General features: G+C 42.9%; 1 protein-coding gene across 1 annotated transcript; it reads right to left on the bottom strand.

Moving 5' to 3' along the window:
* Nucleotides 1–4703: 4703 nt before the first annotated feature.
* Nucleotides 4704–5528, bottom strand: LOC311242154 (peptidyl-prolyl cis-trans isomerase-like 4; the record flags this gene model as incomplete). The annotated part of the gene is made up of 1 exon (XM_084331106.1): nucleotides 4704–5528. One exon carries the CDS (start codon nucleotides 5526–5528, stop codon nucleotides 4704–4706), a length of 825 nt encoding a protein of 274 aa, XP_084187232.1.
* Nucleotides 5529–22474: the final 16946 nt, after the last annotated feature.

Raw genomic sequence — 22474 nt, 5'->3', positions numbered from 1 at the left:
GGCAGGGAGATAGAAAGTGAGACAGGGAGAGAGTGAGACAGGGAGAGAGAGTGAGACAGGGAGAGAGTGAGACAGGGAGAGAGAGTGAGAGACAGATAGAGAGTGAGACAGGGAGAGAGAGAGTGAGACAGGGATAGATAGAGTGAGACAGGGAGAGATAGAGTGATACAGGGAGAGAGAGTGAGACAGGGAGAGAGAGTGAGACAGGGAGAAAGAGAGTGAGACAGGGAGAGAGAGAGTGAGACAGGGAGAGAGAGAGTGAGACAGGCATATAGAGAGAGTGAGACAGGGAGAGAGAGAGTGAGATATGGAGAGAGATAGTGAGGCAGGGAGAGAGAGGGTGAGACAGGGAGAGGAGAGAGAGACAGGGAGAGATACAGTGAGACAGGTTAGAGAGTGAAACAGGGAGAGAGATAGTGAGACAGTGAGATAGAGAGAGTGAGACAGGGAGAGAGAGAGTGAGACAGGGAGAGAGAGAGTGAGACAGGGATAGAGAGAGTGAGACAGGGAGAGAGAGTGAGACAGGGAGAGAGTGAGACAGGGAGAGATAGAGTGAGACAGTGAGATAGAGAGAGTGAGACATGGAGAGAGACAGTGAGACAGGTTAGAGAGTGAAACAGGGAGAGAGATAGTGAGACAGTGAGATAGAGAGAGTGAGACAGGGAGAGAGAGAGTGAGACAGGGAGAGAGAGAGTGAGACAGGGATATAGAGAGTGAGACAGGGAGATAGAGAGTGAGACAGGGATAGAGTGAGACAGGGAGAGATAGAGTGAGACAGAGAGAGTGATACAGGGAGAGAGAGAGTGAGACAGGGAGAGAGAGTGAGACATGGAGAGAGAGAGAGTGAGACAGGGAGAGAGAGAGTGAGACAGGGAGAGAGAGAGTGAGACAGGGAGAGAGAGAGTGAGACAGGGAGAGAGAGAGTGAGACAGGGAGAGGAGAGGGAACCTACATTTAAAACACAGTAATCTGATGGGTCCCACTGTGTGGGGAGCCTGTTGCTTCTTCCCAATCCAACAGTGCAAAAATGCTTCCGCATTCGTCACCGCAGTTACCGTAGTGGCGTGCGGTAATGCGCCTTTCATTTTCCTTCACGCAGCGCCCAGCGGCGGCGTGCTCGCTGAGGTGCGTGCGTGCGCCGGCGTGCTCGCGAGGTGCTCGCGCATGCGCATGAGATCCCGCCTTAACAATATATATAAGTCACCGCCCCAAATTCAGTATCCAGAAATAGCTCAATTGGCAAGACCCCATGGCTGTGGATCCTACAGCTAGTTGCTGGTGAGTTCGAATCCCGTCAAATATATTTTTTTTAACGTGATTTTTTTTTAACGTGTATTCTTTCGCCGGTTAAGGTTAGGCATGGTTAAGGTTAAGGTTAAGGTTAGGCATTGTTTCGGAGTTGGTTAAGGTTAGAACGGTTAAGTTTAGGCGCTGTTAAGGAGCTGGTTAAGGTTAGAGTTTGTCAAAGAGAATGGCAATAGACAGCCTATTTCCGCGCGACAGCTCCCAAAGCGGGCCTGAAAAGAAAGGCGCTTTACCGTAGTGGCGTGCGGTGACGAATGCTTCCGCATTTTTGCACTGTTGGATTGGGGAAAAGCCACACGCGTGTGGGGATCCGCTAGCAGATGGGGGGGGGGGGGTGCTCACAGAGCCGCGCCGAATAAATCAGGTTTGTAATGGCTTCCTCTCGCAAGCATGACAACAAAAAAACGCCTGTGAGAGGGAGGCGCACCGAGTCCCATATGGGCTCATGGAGCAACCGATGACTGGGTGATTTTGTTGTTGTTGTTGTTGTTGTTGTTGTTGTTGTTGTTGTTGTTGTTGTTGTTGTTGTTGTTGTTGTTGTTGTTTATGAAGGAGACATTTCTCTCTCTCTCTCTCTCTCTCTCTCTCTCTCTCTCTCCCCGCGAACACATATGTTCCCTTGAACAATTTGTTTTCAAGAATGCATATCAATTATAATGTGGGAATTAGGCCCCTCTGCGAGAAACAAACATCATGTTTGAAATTGAAATGCCGGATAAGATGCTTGTTCAGTCAGACAGTGAGAAGAAACACAGGGATCCTGTGTGCGTACGTGTGTGTGTGTGTGTGCACGCGTGTGTGTTCATGTTTGTGTTGTGTATTCCGTCTCTGCCATGTCAGAGAGAGAGAGAGAGAGAGAGAGAGAGAGAGAGAGAGAGAGAGAGAGAGAGAGATAGATAGATAGAAAGAGGGGGCGGGAGGAGAGAGAGAAAGATTGAATCTCTGGAGCTGATATAAATCATGCTGTATATATCAATTATGGAAGACGTCTCATCGTGTTGCATTACGGCCCCAATGACAAGAGCCATGTAAATATTTAACTGCCTGAAATAGTTCTCACAAGATCATTTCTGTACGTCAGGCGTGAACATGATACATAATGATGATAATATATCAGGATCAGAATCAGAATTAGGTGTATTGGTTATTGATGCAGGGGGCTGTTGTTTTTAAACGCATATATACATCGAAATCAATACTATTTCAACAAGGGTCGCAGCTTGAGAGATATTATACGAGTGACAACCCAATCTCATTAGAAATGGTCATAATTAATCACACAAATTCACAATGTGCTGCCATCACCACGAGCTAAACCAGTGGGTAGATGGGGACCTGGCTGCCGTGTCCACTGTGTTCAGCGATGGCAACTTTGAGGCATAATATTATGTCTGTAAGTCTAGTTTCAAGGTTAGTATACGTGGCCACATAGCTGGGTTTTGTTCTTAGCAGCCATTCAACTTGTCTGTGAGGGAGAGACATCTAGAGGAGGTAGGTTTTTAGGTAAGAATGCCAGGCCACCCTTTCACTGCCACACGACAGCCAGTTAACCCTTTTACTGTGACAATACAGAAGGTTAGCCCTTTACTATCACACAACCGACGGCGATGCTAATGATGGAGCATCGCCGTCGGTTGTGTGATAGTAAAGGGTTAACCTTCTATCGTGTGGCAGTGAAAGGGTTAAAGGGAGCTACTGATTGGGAGATGCAGATAGATTTGGGAAGAAAACGTTCCATGAGATTGTTGAACTTGAGGCCTGACCAAGTATTATGGTCTGTTAGTCAGCGAATATTATTATTATTATTATTTTTGTTTAATTGCCCTGGGAGGATTCAGTGGAGGCTTATAAAAAAAAAAGAAAAAAAAAGCTTATATAGATGTGCAGATTTGGCCGCAGAAACGGAACAGAGAGGATGGAAAATGAGGGTTTGTCCGATGGAAGTAGGATGCAGAGGGTTTAATTATAGCACAATAGACTTTATCATTATTGTGAGAGTTGGGGATTTGTGGGCGGTAAATGAGATGAGATGAGAAGCATTGAAAGGAAGTCAGTGGTTTTGTTTGAGGAGAAATAATGTCAGCTGGGGGGCCAAAATAAACAAAGAAAATATGTATTTTCCTCTGTTATTTCAGTTTTGTGTGTGGTATTGTTATCAGGAATAGTTCTATTTTCAATATAAGAATGGGATAACACAAGGAAGTTCTGCATGTGTATTATGGACAATGGGCCTTATTCATGAACAGATTTCGTTCTTAACTAGCATTTCCTCTTTTTTTCCGTTCTTATCTGTGATTCAGCAATGTTTTCTTATTGTTGCTTTTCTCTCAGGCAAGACCAAATTCTAAGAGTGGTCGAGAGCACTCTTACCGAAATAAGAAATTCAATTGCTCCCAAATACGACTTTAAAATCCCAGAATTATTATTATTATTATTACTTATTTCGTGTGTTCTGCTTCTGAAATGGATTATATATTGCTGTTAGAACAGTTAGATGCTCTGGCCGCCCAGGTTGTACGCATAGAACGCATATTGTCTAGATCTATTTGCAGAGCCAGATGAGTGGCTGCTTAACCGTTTCAGATTGAGATGTATGCAATACTCTGGAGCATCAACTCAGACACAACATACACTGCAGTCGTCCAGTATTGACAAAGCCTACATTGCTGGAACGATTAATTTCACACATATACAATACGTATAAGTCTTTATTTGTCATCAGATTAACACACACACACATGCTTTGATTTTTGATTTTATTATGGATCCCCATTAGCTGGTGCCATGGCAACCAGCTAGTCTTCCTGGGGTCCACACAAAAAAACATACAAAAACAATTATTGCAAAACAGAATGATTAAAAGTCTATGATGAAACTAACAATTAAGATGGCAAAAATTACATGCAAGCAAAGAAACAGAAAACAAAAAAACAAAACAAAATACAAAATAGTGTTAAATACAATTTAAGATGTGATGCGCGACCCACAGGAACACACACACACATGCACTGAGACGTGTGTGTGCGTGCGTGCAACCCAGGGCTCGAGACTAACGGTGTCCCGTCGTCCCCTGGATGATCAAATATTGATTTGGGACGAACAGAAATCTTTGCCGGGACGCAAACGGGACGAGCCACACTCTGCTGACCGTCTTGCCCCTCCTCCTCCTCCTCCTCCTCCTCCTCCTCCTCCTCCCAGACCCGTGACATGTCAACCATTTGAGTGGATGAGCACCATCCTCAGAGCTCCTCTTTCAACATAACATAAATAAATATAAAAATAGTTATACTGAACACACAAAGAAAGCTTTGTGAAAACATTGTTGTTATTACACTTATCTTTTGCATTACCTGTATAGCTATTTAAGGAAATCCAAAGGCATATCTGTATTTTTGGGGTCATATGTCAAATCTGTGGCCATATTTTTTTTCAAACTCAACGAAAGCATAGCAGAGGGATTCTCCAGACTTCGAGTCCCTGATGATCTCACAGCATTTTATGGCTCCAAAATGGGAGAAGATAATTTCCAGGTCCTCGTCTGTAGTCACTGGGTTCAGCTTACACACAAACAGAACATTCTCCGGAGGCTTCACTTCTGCGTCAGGGAGGTCACCCACCATCTCCAGCAGAATGGCCCGAGTCTTGGCCTCCTTCTCCTTCAGCAGCTCATCCAGCTCCTCCGCCTCTTTGCCCTCCAGGTCGTTTATGGCTTCGTCAGCTCCGATTCGGCCGCTGTCTAGCTGCTCCTTGGTAGGCTCAGGGGAGCGCTCAGGCACCGGCAGGTCCAGAGGATCGTCAAACGGGTCGTCCAGTATCACAGTGTGGTTGATCCTGATATCCTGAAAAGGGATGAAGTCCTTGTCGACGAAGGTCTCGTTGATCTTGGCCAAGATGTCCATGCCCTCCGACACCTCCCCAAACACAGTGTGGACCCCATCCAGGTAGTCGAGATTATCTCCTGTGGTGATGAGGAATTGGGAGCCGTGCTGGTCGCTTCCATTATTCACCATGGACACAATCCCCTTCTTTCTCTTTCTGCGTTTGATGCGTGGCGCTTTCTCTGCGTCAAAGAAGCGAGCCTGGTCCCCATAGAGTTTGCCATAGATGGACTCTCCACCACGGCCTGATCCCGTAGGGTCTCCAGTTTGCACCATGAAGTTTCTCTGAACATTGTGGAAGAGACAGTAGTTGTCGCCCAACGTTGTTTCAAGGAGCACCGCCATGATGGTAATAATGAGTTAGTATAGTGGTGAGTATCCCCGCCTGTATATATAGAGACACAAATGTTCTAGAATGTTCTATTATGACATCATACTGTGACATCACAAATGTTCTAGAATGTTCTATTATGACATCATACTGTGACATCACAAATGTTCTAGCATGTTCTATTATGACATCATACTGTGACATCACAAATGTTCTAGAATGTTCTATTATGATCATACTGTGACATCACAAATGTTCTAGAATGTTCTATTATGACATCACAACGAAATTGAGTTTTTATTTGAATAATATAAATAATATGTTTGGTAAGGCTGTCCTCAAATCCTGTTTTTGGGATTCAAACTTCGCCAGGGTTCGGTTTTAATAGAAAAATCTAAATAAAAAAATTATAATTTTATAAATTTTTTTATTATTATTTTTTTCTCAAACTAAATCCTCAATTTGAATAAAGTGATTCAAACTTTGTCAGGGTTTTTCGAACGGACGTTCAAACCTATAATAATAATAATAATTTTTTTTTAATAAATTTATAAAAAAAAAAATGTATCCTCAAACTAAATGCTCAATTTGAATAAAGTGATTAATCTGATTAAATTAGTATTTTTTCTTTTATTATTTTGTTAGTGATGTAATAAAAAATAACACGATAATATACGATTGGTAAACACTCTGATTAACCAAAACACTTAAAAGAAAATTGGATGAATTATTATAATAATATGTGGTTGACACTTCTTTATCATTGCTATTGTAGATAACTGTGGCAATTTTAGAGTTAATACATGTACATTTTTTTATTCATTGATAACCCAAAAAAATACATTATCTACTTGAGGAGAGAATGTGTATATCTGTGTTTTAACTTTGTGTACACACTTACCGCCCATACTGGGAGTAGGTATGTGTTACTCATAAATTGTTTCTACTTGGGGAGAAGTCTTGGTTTTGGGGAGAGTAATACTTAGGGTTTCCAACCTGCTCTACTTCTAGAAACAAAACAGTGAACAAAATGTGTATTTTAGAAGCTTTAGGGGCTACAGGCGTATAATTCACCAGTTTGATAAGAATCTATTATTTGGGAAACAGAAAATACTCTGTTACACTATAACCACTTGTAGGGCTGGGCGATATGGCCAAAAATGATTTTGCGATAACGATATCGATAACAATATCATATCACGCTATATCCATAATTATCGATATTGTTATACATATTAAAAAAAAAATATATATTGTTAAGTGTAAGTGTTAATATGATTGTATGTAACTGCACTTTAACTGTTGTAGGCGTAAGGAGACGCAGCTATTGTAGCTGACGTCAGGTAGAAGGTATAAAAGGGAATGTTCCCTCCCCCTCTATCTCTTTCACTCTAACTCTCATGGAGAGTAGGTCTCGTGGTGCACAATAAACCACTCCAGTTAAGGCTAAAGAAGGACCTTGTCGTCATGACCAGTTATTGTTGCTCCCCAGGTGACTCTGTCAACATATATATATATATATATTTTTTTAAACAACAGATGTATGTTTATTTTGCAGCAATTCTTTGTCGTTGCCGCCATCTTTAGTGTTACAGCCCCTCACACTCCAGTTCTCAGGCTGCAGCTGTTTGGAAAGTGAAAGTAAACAGGCTTCTCTGCTGGCTGTGGCTCCAGGGGAGTTGAACAGTTCTGGCTCTGCTAGTTTCTTTTCTATCTTTTGGCTCTTTTTTGGTGGACAAACCACCGCACATGTGCACCGTGACTCGTGACTGGAGACTAGCTCTGTTAGCACACATAGCCTACTGTGTACAGACGGTTTCAAACTGTATTACATTAGAAAGCAAACAAAATAAATGGACAAGAGAAAAATATATCTCAATTTGGTCAGTATTGTCATTTGGACAAGCAAAGCCATTACTTTAAGTTGCAGGTAAGAAAGACAAGTCTGTTCACTGTCTCTGGGTTTTTCGATATATAGATTATTTAAATATATTGCGATAATTATCGTTGTCGTTATATCGCCCAGCCCTAACCACTTGAATGTGTAAACACCATGTCTTATGCCTCACCATAGTGTGAACAATATGTATATATATATACCATCTTATATATCTTTACATATTGTTTTCAAAGGCATTTCTTTTGGTCTCATGAGTGTTTTACAAAGGAGAGAGAGAGAGAGAGAGAGAGAGAGAGAGAGAGAGAGAGAGCGAGAGAGAGAGAGAGAGAGCGAGAGAGAGAGAGAGAGAGAGACACACACAGACAGAGAGAGAGACACACAGACAGAGAGAGAAAGACACAGACAGAGAGAGAGAGAGACACACAGACAGAGAGAGAGAGAGAGACATGGAAAGCGAACAGGCTCTTGGAATGGGTGTCTGGGAGGAAGTGGGGGGTCTTTTGATGTTGATTAAACGGCAAGCAACTAATGTCATGAGTGCAAAATTAAAGGACAATAAATCTAATCTAACTGAAATTGTGTAGCACAGACCTTTCTATGGATCAAAACCTAAATATTATTATTATGGTGTAGTTAATACTTCATGTATCCTTAATCCCTAGGCTAATGAGGCACTAAGATGTTAGTAAAAAAAAAAGAACGTATGCCAATGACAGGAAGTAACGGTATACATGTGTGTGTGCACTGTGCAAGAGTGCACATCTAAGGGCGGGGTGTAGATTTGGTCTCCCTGATATTGACTCCTTAGCCACAGCCTTGGGTTGTTTAATACTGGACGAGTGTTTTATAACGGCCGTTGTGTGGGCCGGTGCGTTGGCTGGTGCGTCTGAATGTCCCGGGCTGAATTTGTGTCCCAGTCCGCCCCTGGATAGGGATGCGCCAGCATGAGACCTAGGTAGCTAACGTTAGCTCACGTTAGCTCACTGTTTTAACTAAATGACCCAGTAAACTAAATAGTTCACTTTATTTAATACATGATGCATTGTCTAACGTCATCTAGCCGGCTAGCAGTAGCTACAGATAGCTCCTGATATCAATGTCTTATAACATAATTTACATTATTCGTTTTTGCAGCTGAACATTGGCTAATTAGCTATCATGCTTCATAACACTGCGAAGATGGCATGCTGAATGTGATTTGACCAAAGCAGAGTATACACAGACAGTGGAGCTGTTTGCAGATAGCGATCATTTTGACTTGTTGCGTGGTGGAGATGTCTCGCAGATAATACAACTACAAGTATAATTATATAATATATATATTTATAAAAAAAATTACCAACAGGGAACTGCATCCAACAATAGAACCCCTGAGTCTAAGGTAAGGACACATTTAAATCACAGAAGTGTAATGTTAGTCTATTGGAACTGTATGTTATCGACACGTTCTAGTTATAGCTGCTTATTATCTTTGTGCTTACAATAATCAAAAGGTACGGTACACAGTTGGTCTCACCCTCTGTGCCATTATCAGCACAAAATATGTCCCCATATGATCAAATTGACGTTGATAGATTATATATATAAAAAAAAAATTGGGACGGTTTACATTCACTTTGGGACGGTTAAAACTGTATTTCGGGACGGTTCTGGGACGGTGGTGAAAAAAGTTAGTCTGGAGCCCTGGTGCAACCAATGTCAGATTGCGAGTGGATTACTTTCCAGAGACATGATAGAGCGTACAGCCAGGGGGACACTGAACACAACACTGCTCCAGGTAAGATCTAACTTTTCTGTTACTCCCGGAGGCGCAGAGAAGTGGGGCAATTCTTGTGTCAATTCTGATCAGCGTTTTTTCAGTAATGGGAATATTCTCCGCGATGCAACGAAAAGTACGTCCGTACGGATTCAAGCTTCTGAAATATGTCGCGAGAATCCTGAAGAAATTCCCTCTCTCTGCCGATTTCCCAGTGGACCTTACACCTGACTCGCTGACACCGTATTGGATAGAAACGCAGCTCTGCTTCATCCGTGAGAGAATACAACCAGCGTTGCGGGCCTCCGGGACAGAGACACATCGGCAGCAAAGAAACGTTTCCAGGAACAAGCTGGCATACCTCTGGCAATCGATCCCGCCCCGATATATTTGATTCCCTGTTTATGTAATATAATTTGTGGAACCAAATAAAGTATTCAAGTGTGTGTGTGTGTGTGTGTGTGTGTGTGTGTGTGTGTGTGTGTGTGTGTGTGTGTGTGTGATCCTTGGCCCAATACAGTCAGAGGAAAAACTTGGGAAGAAAGCCTCAGCCTCAAAGCATGCAGCCAATCAAACCTCACGATCAATCTATAAAATGAATACCAAATGTTCCGCTCTTGCTGTTAAAATCACTTTCAACTCAGTCAAAGTGGTTTTTCTTTCATATTTAATTTAATTAAATTTGTATTTGTTCGGTTCATGGCAATGCACAGCTCCACAAAAGCAACATTTCATAATAAAAGCACCTCCCAATTTGCACATTCCATGAGCGAAAAGGAGCAGGGAGAAGACAATCTTATTTAGCCTGCCCCTTACTCAAAACAATAAATAAACAATAGAAATAGATGGTGTGTCAATTATACATATTTAACAATCAATACTTACAATAACATCAGAAAAAAATAAAATAAATAGTCATACCCTCAACTTCATAAAGTATAATTGTTCTTTCGTTATAAATGTTCATGAACTGTGTGTGTGTGCTCGACTGTGCGCTAAGGCTGCCTCACTAAGCTGTTTGTTTGTTTATTTATTTATTTATTTATTTATTTATTTATTTATTTATTTATTTATTTATTTATTTATTTATTTATTTATTTATTTATTTATTTATTTATTTATTTATTTATTTATTTATTTATTTATTTATTTATTTATTTATTTGTTTATTTATTTATTTATTTGTATTTATTTCTGGAGCATTAAATGCATTTATCCTCTGGTTGGATGGTATTGTACTTGTGCTGTATAATAACAATACATTTTAATCTAATCTCATTTTGAGATCAGTCGCAATTCGCAAATCGCTTCCTGTTGAATGGATTAGCAAACTCTCAAGCTGTTTTGCATACGGCTCACCCGCCTTATAAGGAGCATGCAGGCGTGTCTGTATGCAAATGAATTGAGCGTGAACGCGCATTTGAGTTTGCTGTTATTGGAGGCTAAGCTTTCTCCACTTTTATTTCACACTAATTGTTTGCCGTATACTTTAATAATAACCAGTTATTGGAGGCTAACTGTTACGGATAGTGTTGTCGGAGGACCCAATTGCTGAACAGAATGAGGATAAGAGGCAACAGGCAATACGAGACGTGGAGCCAGGGGTGAATAGTATAAAACATCTTTACTTCAAAGGCAGCCGCAAACAAAACAAGGAATAGCTCAGCTAAGACTGGCAGAGGGCAAAATACTAAACAAAGAATAATCTCATAAATGAGAGCAAGTCCAAAGGCACAACACAAACACTAAGCTTTCTCCGCTTTTATTTGATCGTTTATTGTACAGTTCAATTATTGTCTTATGTTGGACGTTTTTGGAGGTGAAGCTTTCTCCCGTTTTATTTCATCGTGTTTGTGTGCATTTTGATTATTACTCGACGACTCAAATAAAGAGTGTTGTTTATGTTTATGAAATCCACATCTACATCCCGTCTCCTCTGTTCTGAACTGCACCTGGGTCCAATACGTTAACTACTCATAACATAAATAGGACAAAAACACAGGTGTAGCATCCACTACACCACTTGCAAGTATTTCATACAACGTAATGTCCAAAAAATCCAAACTATCCCTTTAAGCTACAGGCAGGCCTTGCTTTCCTGCACAGCAGCATGCCATGCAGGTTAAGTGTGTTAAGTCTTTATTTGTCATCAGATTAACACATGCGATGGGCGACCCACAAGAACACACACATGCACTGAGTCACTTACAAAATATTCTCTGCACTTCCCATCCCATCATCCTTCCCCCCATGGGCAGCCGGAAGCAGACAAGGGCTGCGGCGAGCGCCACGCCCGGGGACCAATCAAGGTGCTCCTGTCCGTCTTCGTCAGGGACGCGACAGCATTAGCGATCTGTTGTGCATGTTTTTCCATTGGGTTTATCTTATCGGGAGGGGAAAGCCTTGCGAGCACAGAGGGGGGGAGAACATGGAAACTCCACACAGAAAGGCCCGGGAGATACCCCACCTGGGTAACTGGTAAAAACACGGCAACCGGGTCCCCAAGTGGGAATCAAACCCACAAAGTTCAGGCTGTGAGGCAACGGTCTTAACCACTACACTACACCGTTATACCAGTGAAGCACAATATTGGATGCACACTGATACTGAAGGTATACGGTACACAGGCTAGTCTACTACTGTATCTATGATACTTGCACTATCTCTGAACACCGCGTCTGTAATACTTTAGCAATTTAAGTCGTTCAGATTCTGACACGGGACACCCTGGAATGAAAAGTTAGTAGAGTGAGACATTATTCATATTCATGATCTGCTCAGCGCTTGTGGCTTGATTGGTAAAGACCATGATCTACATATTTCTCCACTGTGACTTAGTATTAAGGATGGGTATAAACCAGTGTTTCCCAAACTTAGGGTCGCGGACCCGTTTTTATTGGGTCGCCAACAAAAAAAAAAGCTGTAGATGTGTTGATTCAGTTTGGCAGCACATACTTATGTGAATCTGGGTTTTCTACTCTAGCATACCTGAAAAACAAATACAGAAACAGACTAAATGCTCAGCATGACCTCAGAATAGCACTTTCAAAAACCAAGCCCAGAATAGATCTGCTGGTTGAAAACTTCAACCAGCCACATACCTCTCATTAGATTTCATTGTGCCATAGATGAAATATTATACCCCTTCTAGCATGTCAGGTCAGTATAATTTTTAAATAAGTCAGTACAAATTAATCAGAATGTTGCTCAATGTTGGGGTTTAAGGTTGAGGGACGGAGGGGGAAAGAAATGGAGAGTTGAAAAAAGGGTGAGAAATAGAAAGGAGAGTAGAACATGTTTGTTTTTAAAGGTGTTTTTAAAAGTGTTACAAAATTGTATGTACTGTACATATGTTATGAGGTGGTGAGCAACTTAACATTAAACTGGAAATGGTAACAACAGATGAGGTACTCAAAAAACTGAGCGCCCTCCAACCTAACAAGGCCACTGGCCATGACAACATGCCCTCCAAATTCCTCAGAGACTCAGCAGCCGCCATCACCCCAGTCATCACACACATAATAAACCTCTCCACAAAACAGGGACACATCCCCAAGGACTTCAAAATTGCGAGAGTGACCCCTCTGCACAAAAAGGGCAGCAAATTAGACCCAGGCAACTACCGCCCTGTTTCTATTTTTACCTCCATCTCGAAAGTCATGGAGAAAATAGTCTACGAACAGGTCGAAAAGTACCTAGCAAAAAAAAAAATCAAATCTACAAATTCCAATCTGGCTTCAGAACATCCCACTCCACTGACACATGCCTTCTCTATTTGAACGACCACATCAAACAAGAGGTGGACGCGGGCAAATACTGCGGCATGGTCATGCTGGACCTATTAAGGCCTTCGACACTGTCTATCACTCCATTCTGATTGACAAGCTAAAAGCAATTGGTAAACTTTTGATAGTTTATTAGTGAGCTGGATGCAATCCTACCTTGAGGGGCGGGAACAGATGGTGGAGGTAAACGGTACTCTACCCCCCCACCCCTCACAGTGAGCTGTGGTGTTCCACAAGGAAGCATACTAGGACCGCTACTGTTCCTAATTTATGCAAATTACATGTCTTCAGCTTGTGACTGCAACTTGTTCTTGTTCGCGGACGACTCAGCCCTGCTGGTCTCTGACAAGAACAAGTTACAGGTTGAAAAAACCCGCAGCTCAGAACTCGGTAGAATCTGCACCTGGCTCGCTGATAACAAACTATCATTACACCTGGGTAAAACAGAGTCCATTCTCTTCGGATCAAATAACAAACTCAGCAAGACCGACGGCTTCTCAGTTACAGTGGGTGACAATATTGTCACAAGGAAAGATGAAATTACATACCTAGGTTCCATCCTAGAGGCAAATCTTTCCTGTGACAAAATGGCATCCAAAGTAATAAAAAAAAGTCAACCAAGGTAAACAAGAATACCCTGAAGACCCTGGCAGGAGCACTCATTCAAGGGTACTACGACTATGCTTGCACCTCATGGTACCAAAGCACCTCAAAGGCGCTAAAAACAAGATTACAAACATCACAAAACAAACTGGTCAGACTACTACTTGACCTTACCCCTAGAACCCACCTCACCCCTGCCCACTTTGACTACCTAGGATGGCTTAGAGTAGACGACAGAGTACAGCAACTTGCAATGGGCCTGGTCTACAAGATACACTATACGACTAAGGTACCCATGTACATGTCAAAATACTTCCCAAAGGTCAGTGAATACCACGACCACAACACCAGAGGAAGCTCAACAAATCATGTTAAACCCAGATTCGGCTCAAACAAGGGACTAAACACGTTTCGCAATTATCCCACATCAATGTGGAACGCCCTACCTAAAGCTGTAAAGGAATGTGAATCCCTACCCACATTCAAAACCGCTCTTAAAGAGCACCTACGCTAGACCTATCTCAAAGGTCCATTCTAAACTGGCCACCGTAAATGTCCAAACCCCCCCACCCCCTCCTAATAGACAGTATCCTCCCCACCGTATGTATATTTCTCTCCCACCCACCCACCCCCTCCTAATGTACAGTCTCCTCCCCACCGTATGTATATTTCTCTCCCACCCACTCACCCCCTCCTAATGTACAGTCTCCTCCCCATCATATGTATATACTCTCTGTCAGGATCTATGGGTAACAGTACTGTATATTTGCATATCGTATTATGTCACAAATGTAACAGTACTATATACCTGTATGTCATGTATGTTGTGTATGTCATAAATGGCACTATGAATTGAAAATGGGGGACCCTGATGTAAACAAGACAAGCGTCTTTCTCTGGTCTGCATCCCCTTAACACTTTCAGTGCCACCAGGTGGCGCCAGAGTTAGTGCTTGAATGCCACCATCCACTTTAATGTTAACGTTAATATCGCCTAATCTATGTTTTAAATTATGGCTATGTGTCTAATCTGCCCGTCGCTTATCAAATAATCATTTTCCAGTCAGTGCTGTCAAGGCAGATTGGTTTTTTATCGCTTCATTTCCGTTTGAGAGCATTTTGAAAAGCACCCGTTTTGAGGTAAAAAACAGCCCATTCTGGGCCATTCTGTGATAATCGTCTTTTACTGGAATATTCCAGAACGTTGATATTTGTCGGCCTATTTATGAATCGTTTTCAAATAAACGCTAGATGATCAATATTATACGTACACGCACGCCCATTTGAGCCGCGCGCTGATAATAGCCGTTTTCATTTCCTCATGGTTTTTTCAGTAAAACCGATAGAGCACATTTCACAAAACAGCTTATATCTTCATCAAAAAGAGTCTGATTATCCTAACACTGATAACATAGATTCCTTACCTGACATCAGATGGTATCCAACTGGTATATTCCAATTCCTGATCACCATTCGAAAAAATCGATAAGTGTATAGATCTAACGTGTATACAGTAGAACTCATGATCCGCGGCGCTCAGAGGATCCATAATGAACTCTGGTAACCCCGGCTGCATCAGTGGACTGGAAAATGTGGAGTACAGGATTTTTTTCCCCATCCATTTTCATTGAGTCCATTCCAAAATCCCTTATGTCATCTGGGAGACGATAGGGGGCGCTTTTTTCCACATCTGATCGCCGGCGGCTCTCGGGTAGACTAGGGTAGGCTTGCGTGATGTAATAATTATGATTTCAGATCGCTAAAAAAAAAAAATGCAGAGAAATCTCGTGAGTGGCTTTCAACATAACTATTATAAATCCGAGAAAACTCGTGAGTGGCAATCAAAGTGTTAACAATTGTGTGTATTGAGCCGTACTGTATTGTACCCATTCTGCAATCTGTTAAATAAAGTTTTCATTCATTCATTCATTCACACTCTGATTATTGCTGTGATGTACTTTTATAATTAAATAAATACATTTCATATACATTTGAAATTCATGGTTTGTTGTGTTCTTTATAAGTAGTTTATAAATGTATGTTATGGCAATTCATGATGTATTTTTGTAAGTTTGGGCCCCGGGAAACACCAAATTTCTCTTTTGGGTCTCGAGCTGAAGAAGTTTGTGAACCCCTGGTATAAACAGGCGTGTCCATATTTCAAAGATAGAGACAGTGGTGGAAAACATATTCAGATCCATACTTGAAATACCCTGATAGAACAGTATGGTGCTTGATACCAAATGTTCTATCAAAGGTGAACTTAAATATCTCACAATGTGGCAGTGGAGTAGGACTCAATTTCAGATGAACAAGGCAGATGGAGGATCCACAGTGTTTAAGTAAATAAGTTCCTCAACTAACGTACTGGAGAGTGGATCAAGGGAAGACTAACTTCCAAGTCAAACACGTACATCAAACATGAATTGTCTATTCTAAGTGAACAGCGAGTGGTCTTCTAGTTTTACAATATAATTCTATAACTCACAACCCACGTGTCAAACCAAAACAAAGAATGTTAGTGCAGTACCAAGAGGTGGCTATTTAGCCTAGATATCATCGTTTGATGGCATTAACAATTCTATCTTTAAATTAATCTGGATGAGTGGCTTGGACCTGTATATTTTTACCCCTGTCAACAATATTTTGTTGTGGGTGTAGCTTCTTGAGTGCTTCGGGCGGCGTGCTCTAGGGGGGAAGGGCCTGCTCTTGGATGGGCCCTGTCCGATATGCTGGCGATGTGGGGGGTGGTGTCACTAGTGACCGCCTGGTGGGGTCTCGATGCTGCGGCGTCGTTGGCCTCTCCAGGCCCCCTTTTCCGGCGGGTCCAGTCCCTTCCTGGGGCTGGGTCCTCCTTCGCGCTCCACTGCTACGGCCTTGCCACAGGGTTGGGTTTTTGCCTTTGACCCCGTGATATTAGGGGTTGTAACGGGGGTTTTGTTTCTTCCCGTTCGTTCCCTAGTGGCATGTGGGTTGCGCGTTTGTGTAGTCGTGGGTTCTTCTGTGGGAAGGTAAGTCCCACGGTCTGCTCACCCTGTGCGTTGAGTTGCTAAACCCTCTTTGCACAGTCGGATCCGATTCCCTCCTGTCCTCCACTAGGGGGGTCCGGGGGCTCGGGTCCTCCCCGGTTCTGATGGTTGTGGGGTGCCTCAGCGGGTACATTTGTCGGGCTTCCGCTCTGCTCAGCTCCTGTATTCGAGTAGGCAGCGCAGAGCGCAAGCCATACGATATATAACATACGGTTATCCTATAACCATAGTTATATGAGTATTGGCGGCGCTCTGCGCTGGACTCCCTGAGGACCCCGTGATCTTCGCCTTGGTGGTGAAAGACTTGGGAAGGAGCTGTTAGTATGGCCACACCCCTGCTTATGTAGAGGAGCCCTGCTTATGTAGAGGAGCGGATGGGGGTGTGGCCAGGCGGATGGGTGTGTATAGGTACATGTGGAGAATTTATTCAGTATATAGACTGATATGGGATATATTCCAGTAGGCAGCGCAGAGCGCCGCCAATACTCATATAACTATGGTTATAGGATAACCGTATGTTTTTCACTTTCAAATAACAGTGTCTAACCTGTGCAGTGGGAAAAAAACAATGATAATGTAAAAGAAAGTGACACAGGGAGTTAGAAACATCAGAGCAATACAATCATCAAATTTGCTGACGACACAGTGGTGGTGGGCCTGATCTCTGCCAACGACGAGAGGGCCTACCTGGAAGAGGTCAAGGTCCTGGCGGGATGGTGCCAGGAAAACAGCCTCTCCCTGAACGTCAGCAAAACAAAGGAGATGATTGTGGACTTCAGGAGGTCGGGGGTCAAGGACTACAGCCCCCTCAGCATCGACGGGGCACCGGTTGAGAGAGTCAACAGCTTTAAGTACCTCGGAGCCTACATATCCGAGGACTTGACATGGACCACACACATTGACAGTGTTGTGAAGAAGGCACAACAACGCCTCTACTTCCTCAGGCGCCTAAGGAAGTTCCAAGTCAGTCAGAAGATCCTTAAGAACTTCTACTCATGTACAATAGAGAGCATCTTGACCGGCAACATCACCTCCTGGTTTGGGAATAGCACTGCACAAGACCGAAGCAGACTACAAAGAGTGACACGTTCAGCCGAACGCACAATTGGAGGGGGGCTCCCCACCCTCCAGAACATTTACAACAAGCGTTGCAAGGGCAAGGCTAAGAGAATCATTAAAGACTCCAGTCACCCGAACAACTGCCTCTTTGAACTGCTGCGGTCAGGCAAGCGATACCGGAGTCTCAAGGCGAGCACAGAAAGACTCAGAAGAAGCTTCTATCCCCAGGCCATCAGGCTGCTAAACGAACAATGAACACTACACAACAACAACCACCAAACGCACATAGCACACACATCCACACGCACACACTCACTTTAAACAAACACACTGTAGCACCCACTCCACACACTTTATAGCACACACCCACTTTAAACAAACACACTGTAGCACCCACTCCCCACACTTTATATTTATTGATGAAGGATTGCACTACAACTCGTACACCTTACTGTAAATTGTACCTAAATTGTACCTCATCCCATTTCTGCTTTGCACTATATAGTACTGTACATTAGTACACTGCATAGTATTGTATATTATATGGTAACTCAGAACATTGTACATATGTCTATACCGAACACTGTGACCTCATTTTCTTCTTCTAAATTACATGCTATACTATGTTATTTGATACTATCTTGTCTAGCACAGTCTCTGGAGCGTAACAGTAAGAAGCATTTTGTATGAAAGTATTCTGTACTTCTGTATGACAACTATTAAAGAAACTTGAAATTTGAAACTTGAGCGACGATCCCTGTGTTGTGAGAGAGCAGTAAACATGTTTGATCCTATGTGTGTTTGACAGGGACTGTGATCTGAATGTCACCGCAGAATGTATGAACGTGTGCAGCTGTCTTGACAAACAGCAGATGAGTATTGAAACCAGACTCAAAAGCTTCACGAAGACGGTCCTTGTGAGGAATTCAAATTACCTGTGTGTGGGCATCTACCGCTACATGATGCGAGCACCGATATGCATTACCCCACTTACTGTACATGTAAGTAAGTACCCACATCCATCTGGATGTGGGTGTTTTTGCACAATTGTTACTTTATTTAGCAGGTTATTTGTCCCTGCAATGTTTTGTGTATATGTGGCTATGGTTTAATAATAATAATAATACATTAAATTTGGAGTGCACTTTACCAAATCCCAATGTTACGGTCGAACCAAGTTGTCAAAAGTGGCAGACAGACAGGCACAGGAAACAGGTGATAAATAAACCAGATTTAATAGAAATATACAAAGACTGGGGAATAAACAATACTATCCTAACAGGGTCTAAATGGGGGACGTGTGTGTATGCCAGCAGGGACGCCTGAATTCTTTCCTCAATACATTTCCAGTTCCGCGTTCGCCTTCTGCGCTCTGATTGGCCACTGACGTTTCTGGTAATGTGACATGTGCGCCCAATCGTGTGACGGCAAGTTCTTTCGACGGTTAAGCTTAGGCACTCTTTCGAAGTTGGTTAAGGTTAGAGTTTGTCTTCGAGCAGGGCGATAGAACACCAGCCCTGATTCCAAACTCTAACCTTAACCAACTTCGAAAGAGTCGCCTAAGCTTAACCAGTGATAAACTAGGCGTTAGGTAGTTTGCAGGCTGTTAGACCCGGAAATGGGCAAAGACACAGCTCGTCACGTGATTGGGGCGCACATGTCACATGACCAGAAACGTCAGTGGCCAATCAGATCGCACCAGAAACGTCCGTGGCCAATCAGATCGCCGAACGCGCACGCGGAACTGGAAATGTATTGGGGAAAGAATAGACGCAGCAGGGACAGAGGGTGGGGAAATGTCCGAGTACAAAATCCATTCATGCATCCCGAGACGCCAGTTGGAGAGCGTGTGCGTGCAGGAGGCGAAAAAACTGAGTTAATCCGAGCACGAGGGGGTATCCACAAGTGATCAGTACGAACAACAAGCACTGAGCGACGGGCTGTCTGATTAGACTCGATGAATTGGGACGAGGTGGGAGTCACAACACCCAAAGTGCTACAGGGTAAAAACATATAGGCTTTAAAAGCATTAGGCAATTAAATAACAAGGCATAAAACATACAAAAAAAAAGGATAAAACACACAAAGGCATGTATAGAAGGTTCAAACTAAGAGAAGGCTTTGGTGAAGAGGTACGTCTTTAGTCCTCTTTTGAAACAGAAGCAGTGGTCTGTGGTGCTCTCAGGTAGTCAGGGAGGGCGTTCCACAGGCGAGGAGCAGCCCAGCAAAAGGCCCGGTAAACTATGGTGTGTGTGTGTGTGTGTGTGTGTGTGTGTGTGTGTGTGTGTGTGTGTGTGTGTGTGTGTGGGCTGGGCTGGTTGCCCGCAGGCTGTCCTTGTGTTCCTTGGCCCAGGCCAGCCAGCTCCCCAGTTGAACTGGCCTTGGCATGCTGGTCATCCTAGAACATTTGTGTGTGTGTGTGTGCGTGTGTGTGTGTGTGTGTGTGTGTGTGTGTGTGTGTGTGTGTGTGTGTGTGTGTGTGTGTGTGCGTGCATGTGTGTAACATTCTGACTTGAGTATCAGCTGGACCCTTGTTGCTAAAATAATATTCTACTCTTTTACACCTACACTACGCCACTAGCACTAGCCACTTTCACATGAGCGGGCACACACTCATGCCGCACACACGCACACTTATGGCCAAGAGGAAAGGCCACTTTAAATTAGTATAACAGGAACAGTGTATTGCACTACTAAAGCTACCTAGCATGTCCTATATGCTCTGTAAATACTATGTACAGATACCGAGATGTCACACCATGTTACCTGTTTATTGCACAATGTTGTTTTTTTATTGGATTCTATTATATGTTGTACCACTGTATTTTTATTGGATTCTATTATATGTTGTACCACTGTATTGCACATCGTCGCTGGCAAGACCACCCGCATTTCATTGTATACTTGTATGCCGTGACAATTAAAACTCTTGACTTGACTTGACTTGACTAGCACTACCACTACACACTATTACACCCCGTCTATGCTAACATTTGTCACATGAGAACCTTGTATCTCTAAAGTGGTCCGCACACGGCGGGCGATTTTTGCCAGGCGACCGATTTTTTTAAGCGAGGCGACCGACAGAATTCTATCGCCTCCATTGTTATGTATGAGACAACCCACACGGCAGGAGATTTTGAAGCGACGGTCGCGCATCTATTTCTGTCGCCTGGCAAAAAATCTCCTCGATCCTATTTTCTTTTGGCGACGGCAGGCGACACAGCAAGGACAATGAGCAAATAACATGACTTCTACAGTAGAAGTAGTAAAGAAGTTCTACTGGTGTATCATTTGTACACCATTCATTTATCAATACATTCATTTATCAATAACCTACGTATTATTACCATGCTACTTATGTTCATTATTATTAACAGGAACAATTTAAATAAATAACGTTAGTTGGCGAAGCTATAGTGGCCGCTTGTCATTAACTAATAAATGAACAATGTGCTACGATGCACCTATACTAGTGTTTTTATACTCGGGTAACAAAAGAAGTTGTGGATGTTGACAGAGTTTAATGTCCAGGCTGCAGCTGATGTAGTTTATAAGGTTTATTGTCCAAAGAAATTATGGTTGAGAACAAAACAGTGTCTTCTGTGAAAAAACATCCTCTCTCAGCAGGTGCATAACAATACAATCGGTGGTAGTGAACGTATTGTAGCAATCAGTCATGCAGTAATGTCAGGAAGAATGAGGAGAGGTTGTATTCGTATATGGTGGTTTATTTCCAGCTCAATATGGGTTTTACAGGTTAATACTTCCCTCGTAATGCACAACACAGCTACCTGCTAATACGCTCGCTTCACGACAACCTAACGTCCGGTCCCGGCGGTCCGTCCTCCTATATCTCCCGGGGCGAAACACCCCCAGCTAACTTAGACAGAGCGACACATATAGCTTATTATACCTGTGAACGGTCGGCTCTGGTGTGGGGGGCCAAGCGATTGTCGTTGAGCGACAGACGATTGCATCGCCAGGCGACGTCGGTCGCTCGCCGTGTGCGGACCACTTAAGAGTACAAATTTTTCAGAAAGATTGATTGCTTTTTTAAACTATAAAGTTGGTTTAGAATGCGTGTCATGGGCCCTAGTATCATACTCTTGGATCAACTTCCAACATATTCAGGAAATTGTTGTGATACCTTTATAGTAAAACCTTCTCATGATAAGACCACATTTTGCATAAACCCTGTTGTTTCCTGTTGCAATACAATTTTGCCAGTTGCCAAGGATGGAGGGTAAACAGCCTTTGCTAACCATGGATGTGGAGTTTGTTTTGTTGATAAGACAAGTTTAGCTTGGAAAGACTTCCTGTGAGCAGTAACTCTCCTCAAAGGTCTTTCATTCCCCCACGCGTTTCCGCAGCAATCTTGCAGAGCTGAGGACAATCAATTTACAATGATACATTGAATCGGAAATCCTCCTATAGCCTTTAAAACACAATATCTCCGGGGAATACCATGACACTTCTTTGTAAGGAGAAAGCCTCGGATCAGTCTATAAAAGGGTAAAAGCTTGCCATGGATCTGTCACAGTTAGTGCGCTTCAATTACAGCGACCACTGTCGCTGGCGCCCTTGGCCTGAAACAGGGTAACGACCTCGTAAGTGAACTGCATTGTGGGCATTTCAAGGAAGGAAACTTTCCACTGAAGAGGAAAGCACACCTGATTTGGGAGCTATCATATGACGATCTGGCATATATATCATATGTTGCCCACTGACTTTCAGTAAGAACAAAAAATCCACCCAAAGGCTCTTGTTCATTCTGCTATTCTGCTGCAGTGGAGACAGAGCACTTAGTGTCATGTCTGTTGATGTCC

This window comes from Notolepis coatsorum (genome assembly GCF_963971535.1).
Source record: "Notolepis coatsorum genome assembly, chromosome: 15".
NCBI classification, from domain to species: domain Eukaryota; kingdom Metazoa; phylum Chordata; class Actinopteri; order Aulopiformes; family Paralepididae; genus Notolepis; species Notolepis coatsorum.
Note: the sequence above shows the minus strand (reverse complement) of the source record. Positions and strands in the feature narration are given on the sequence as shown.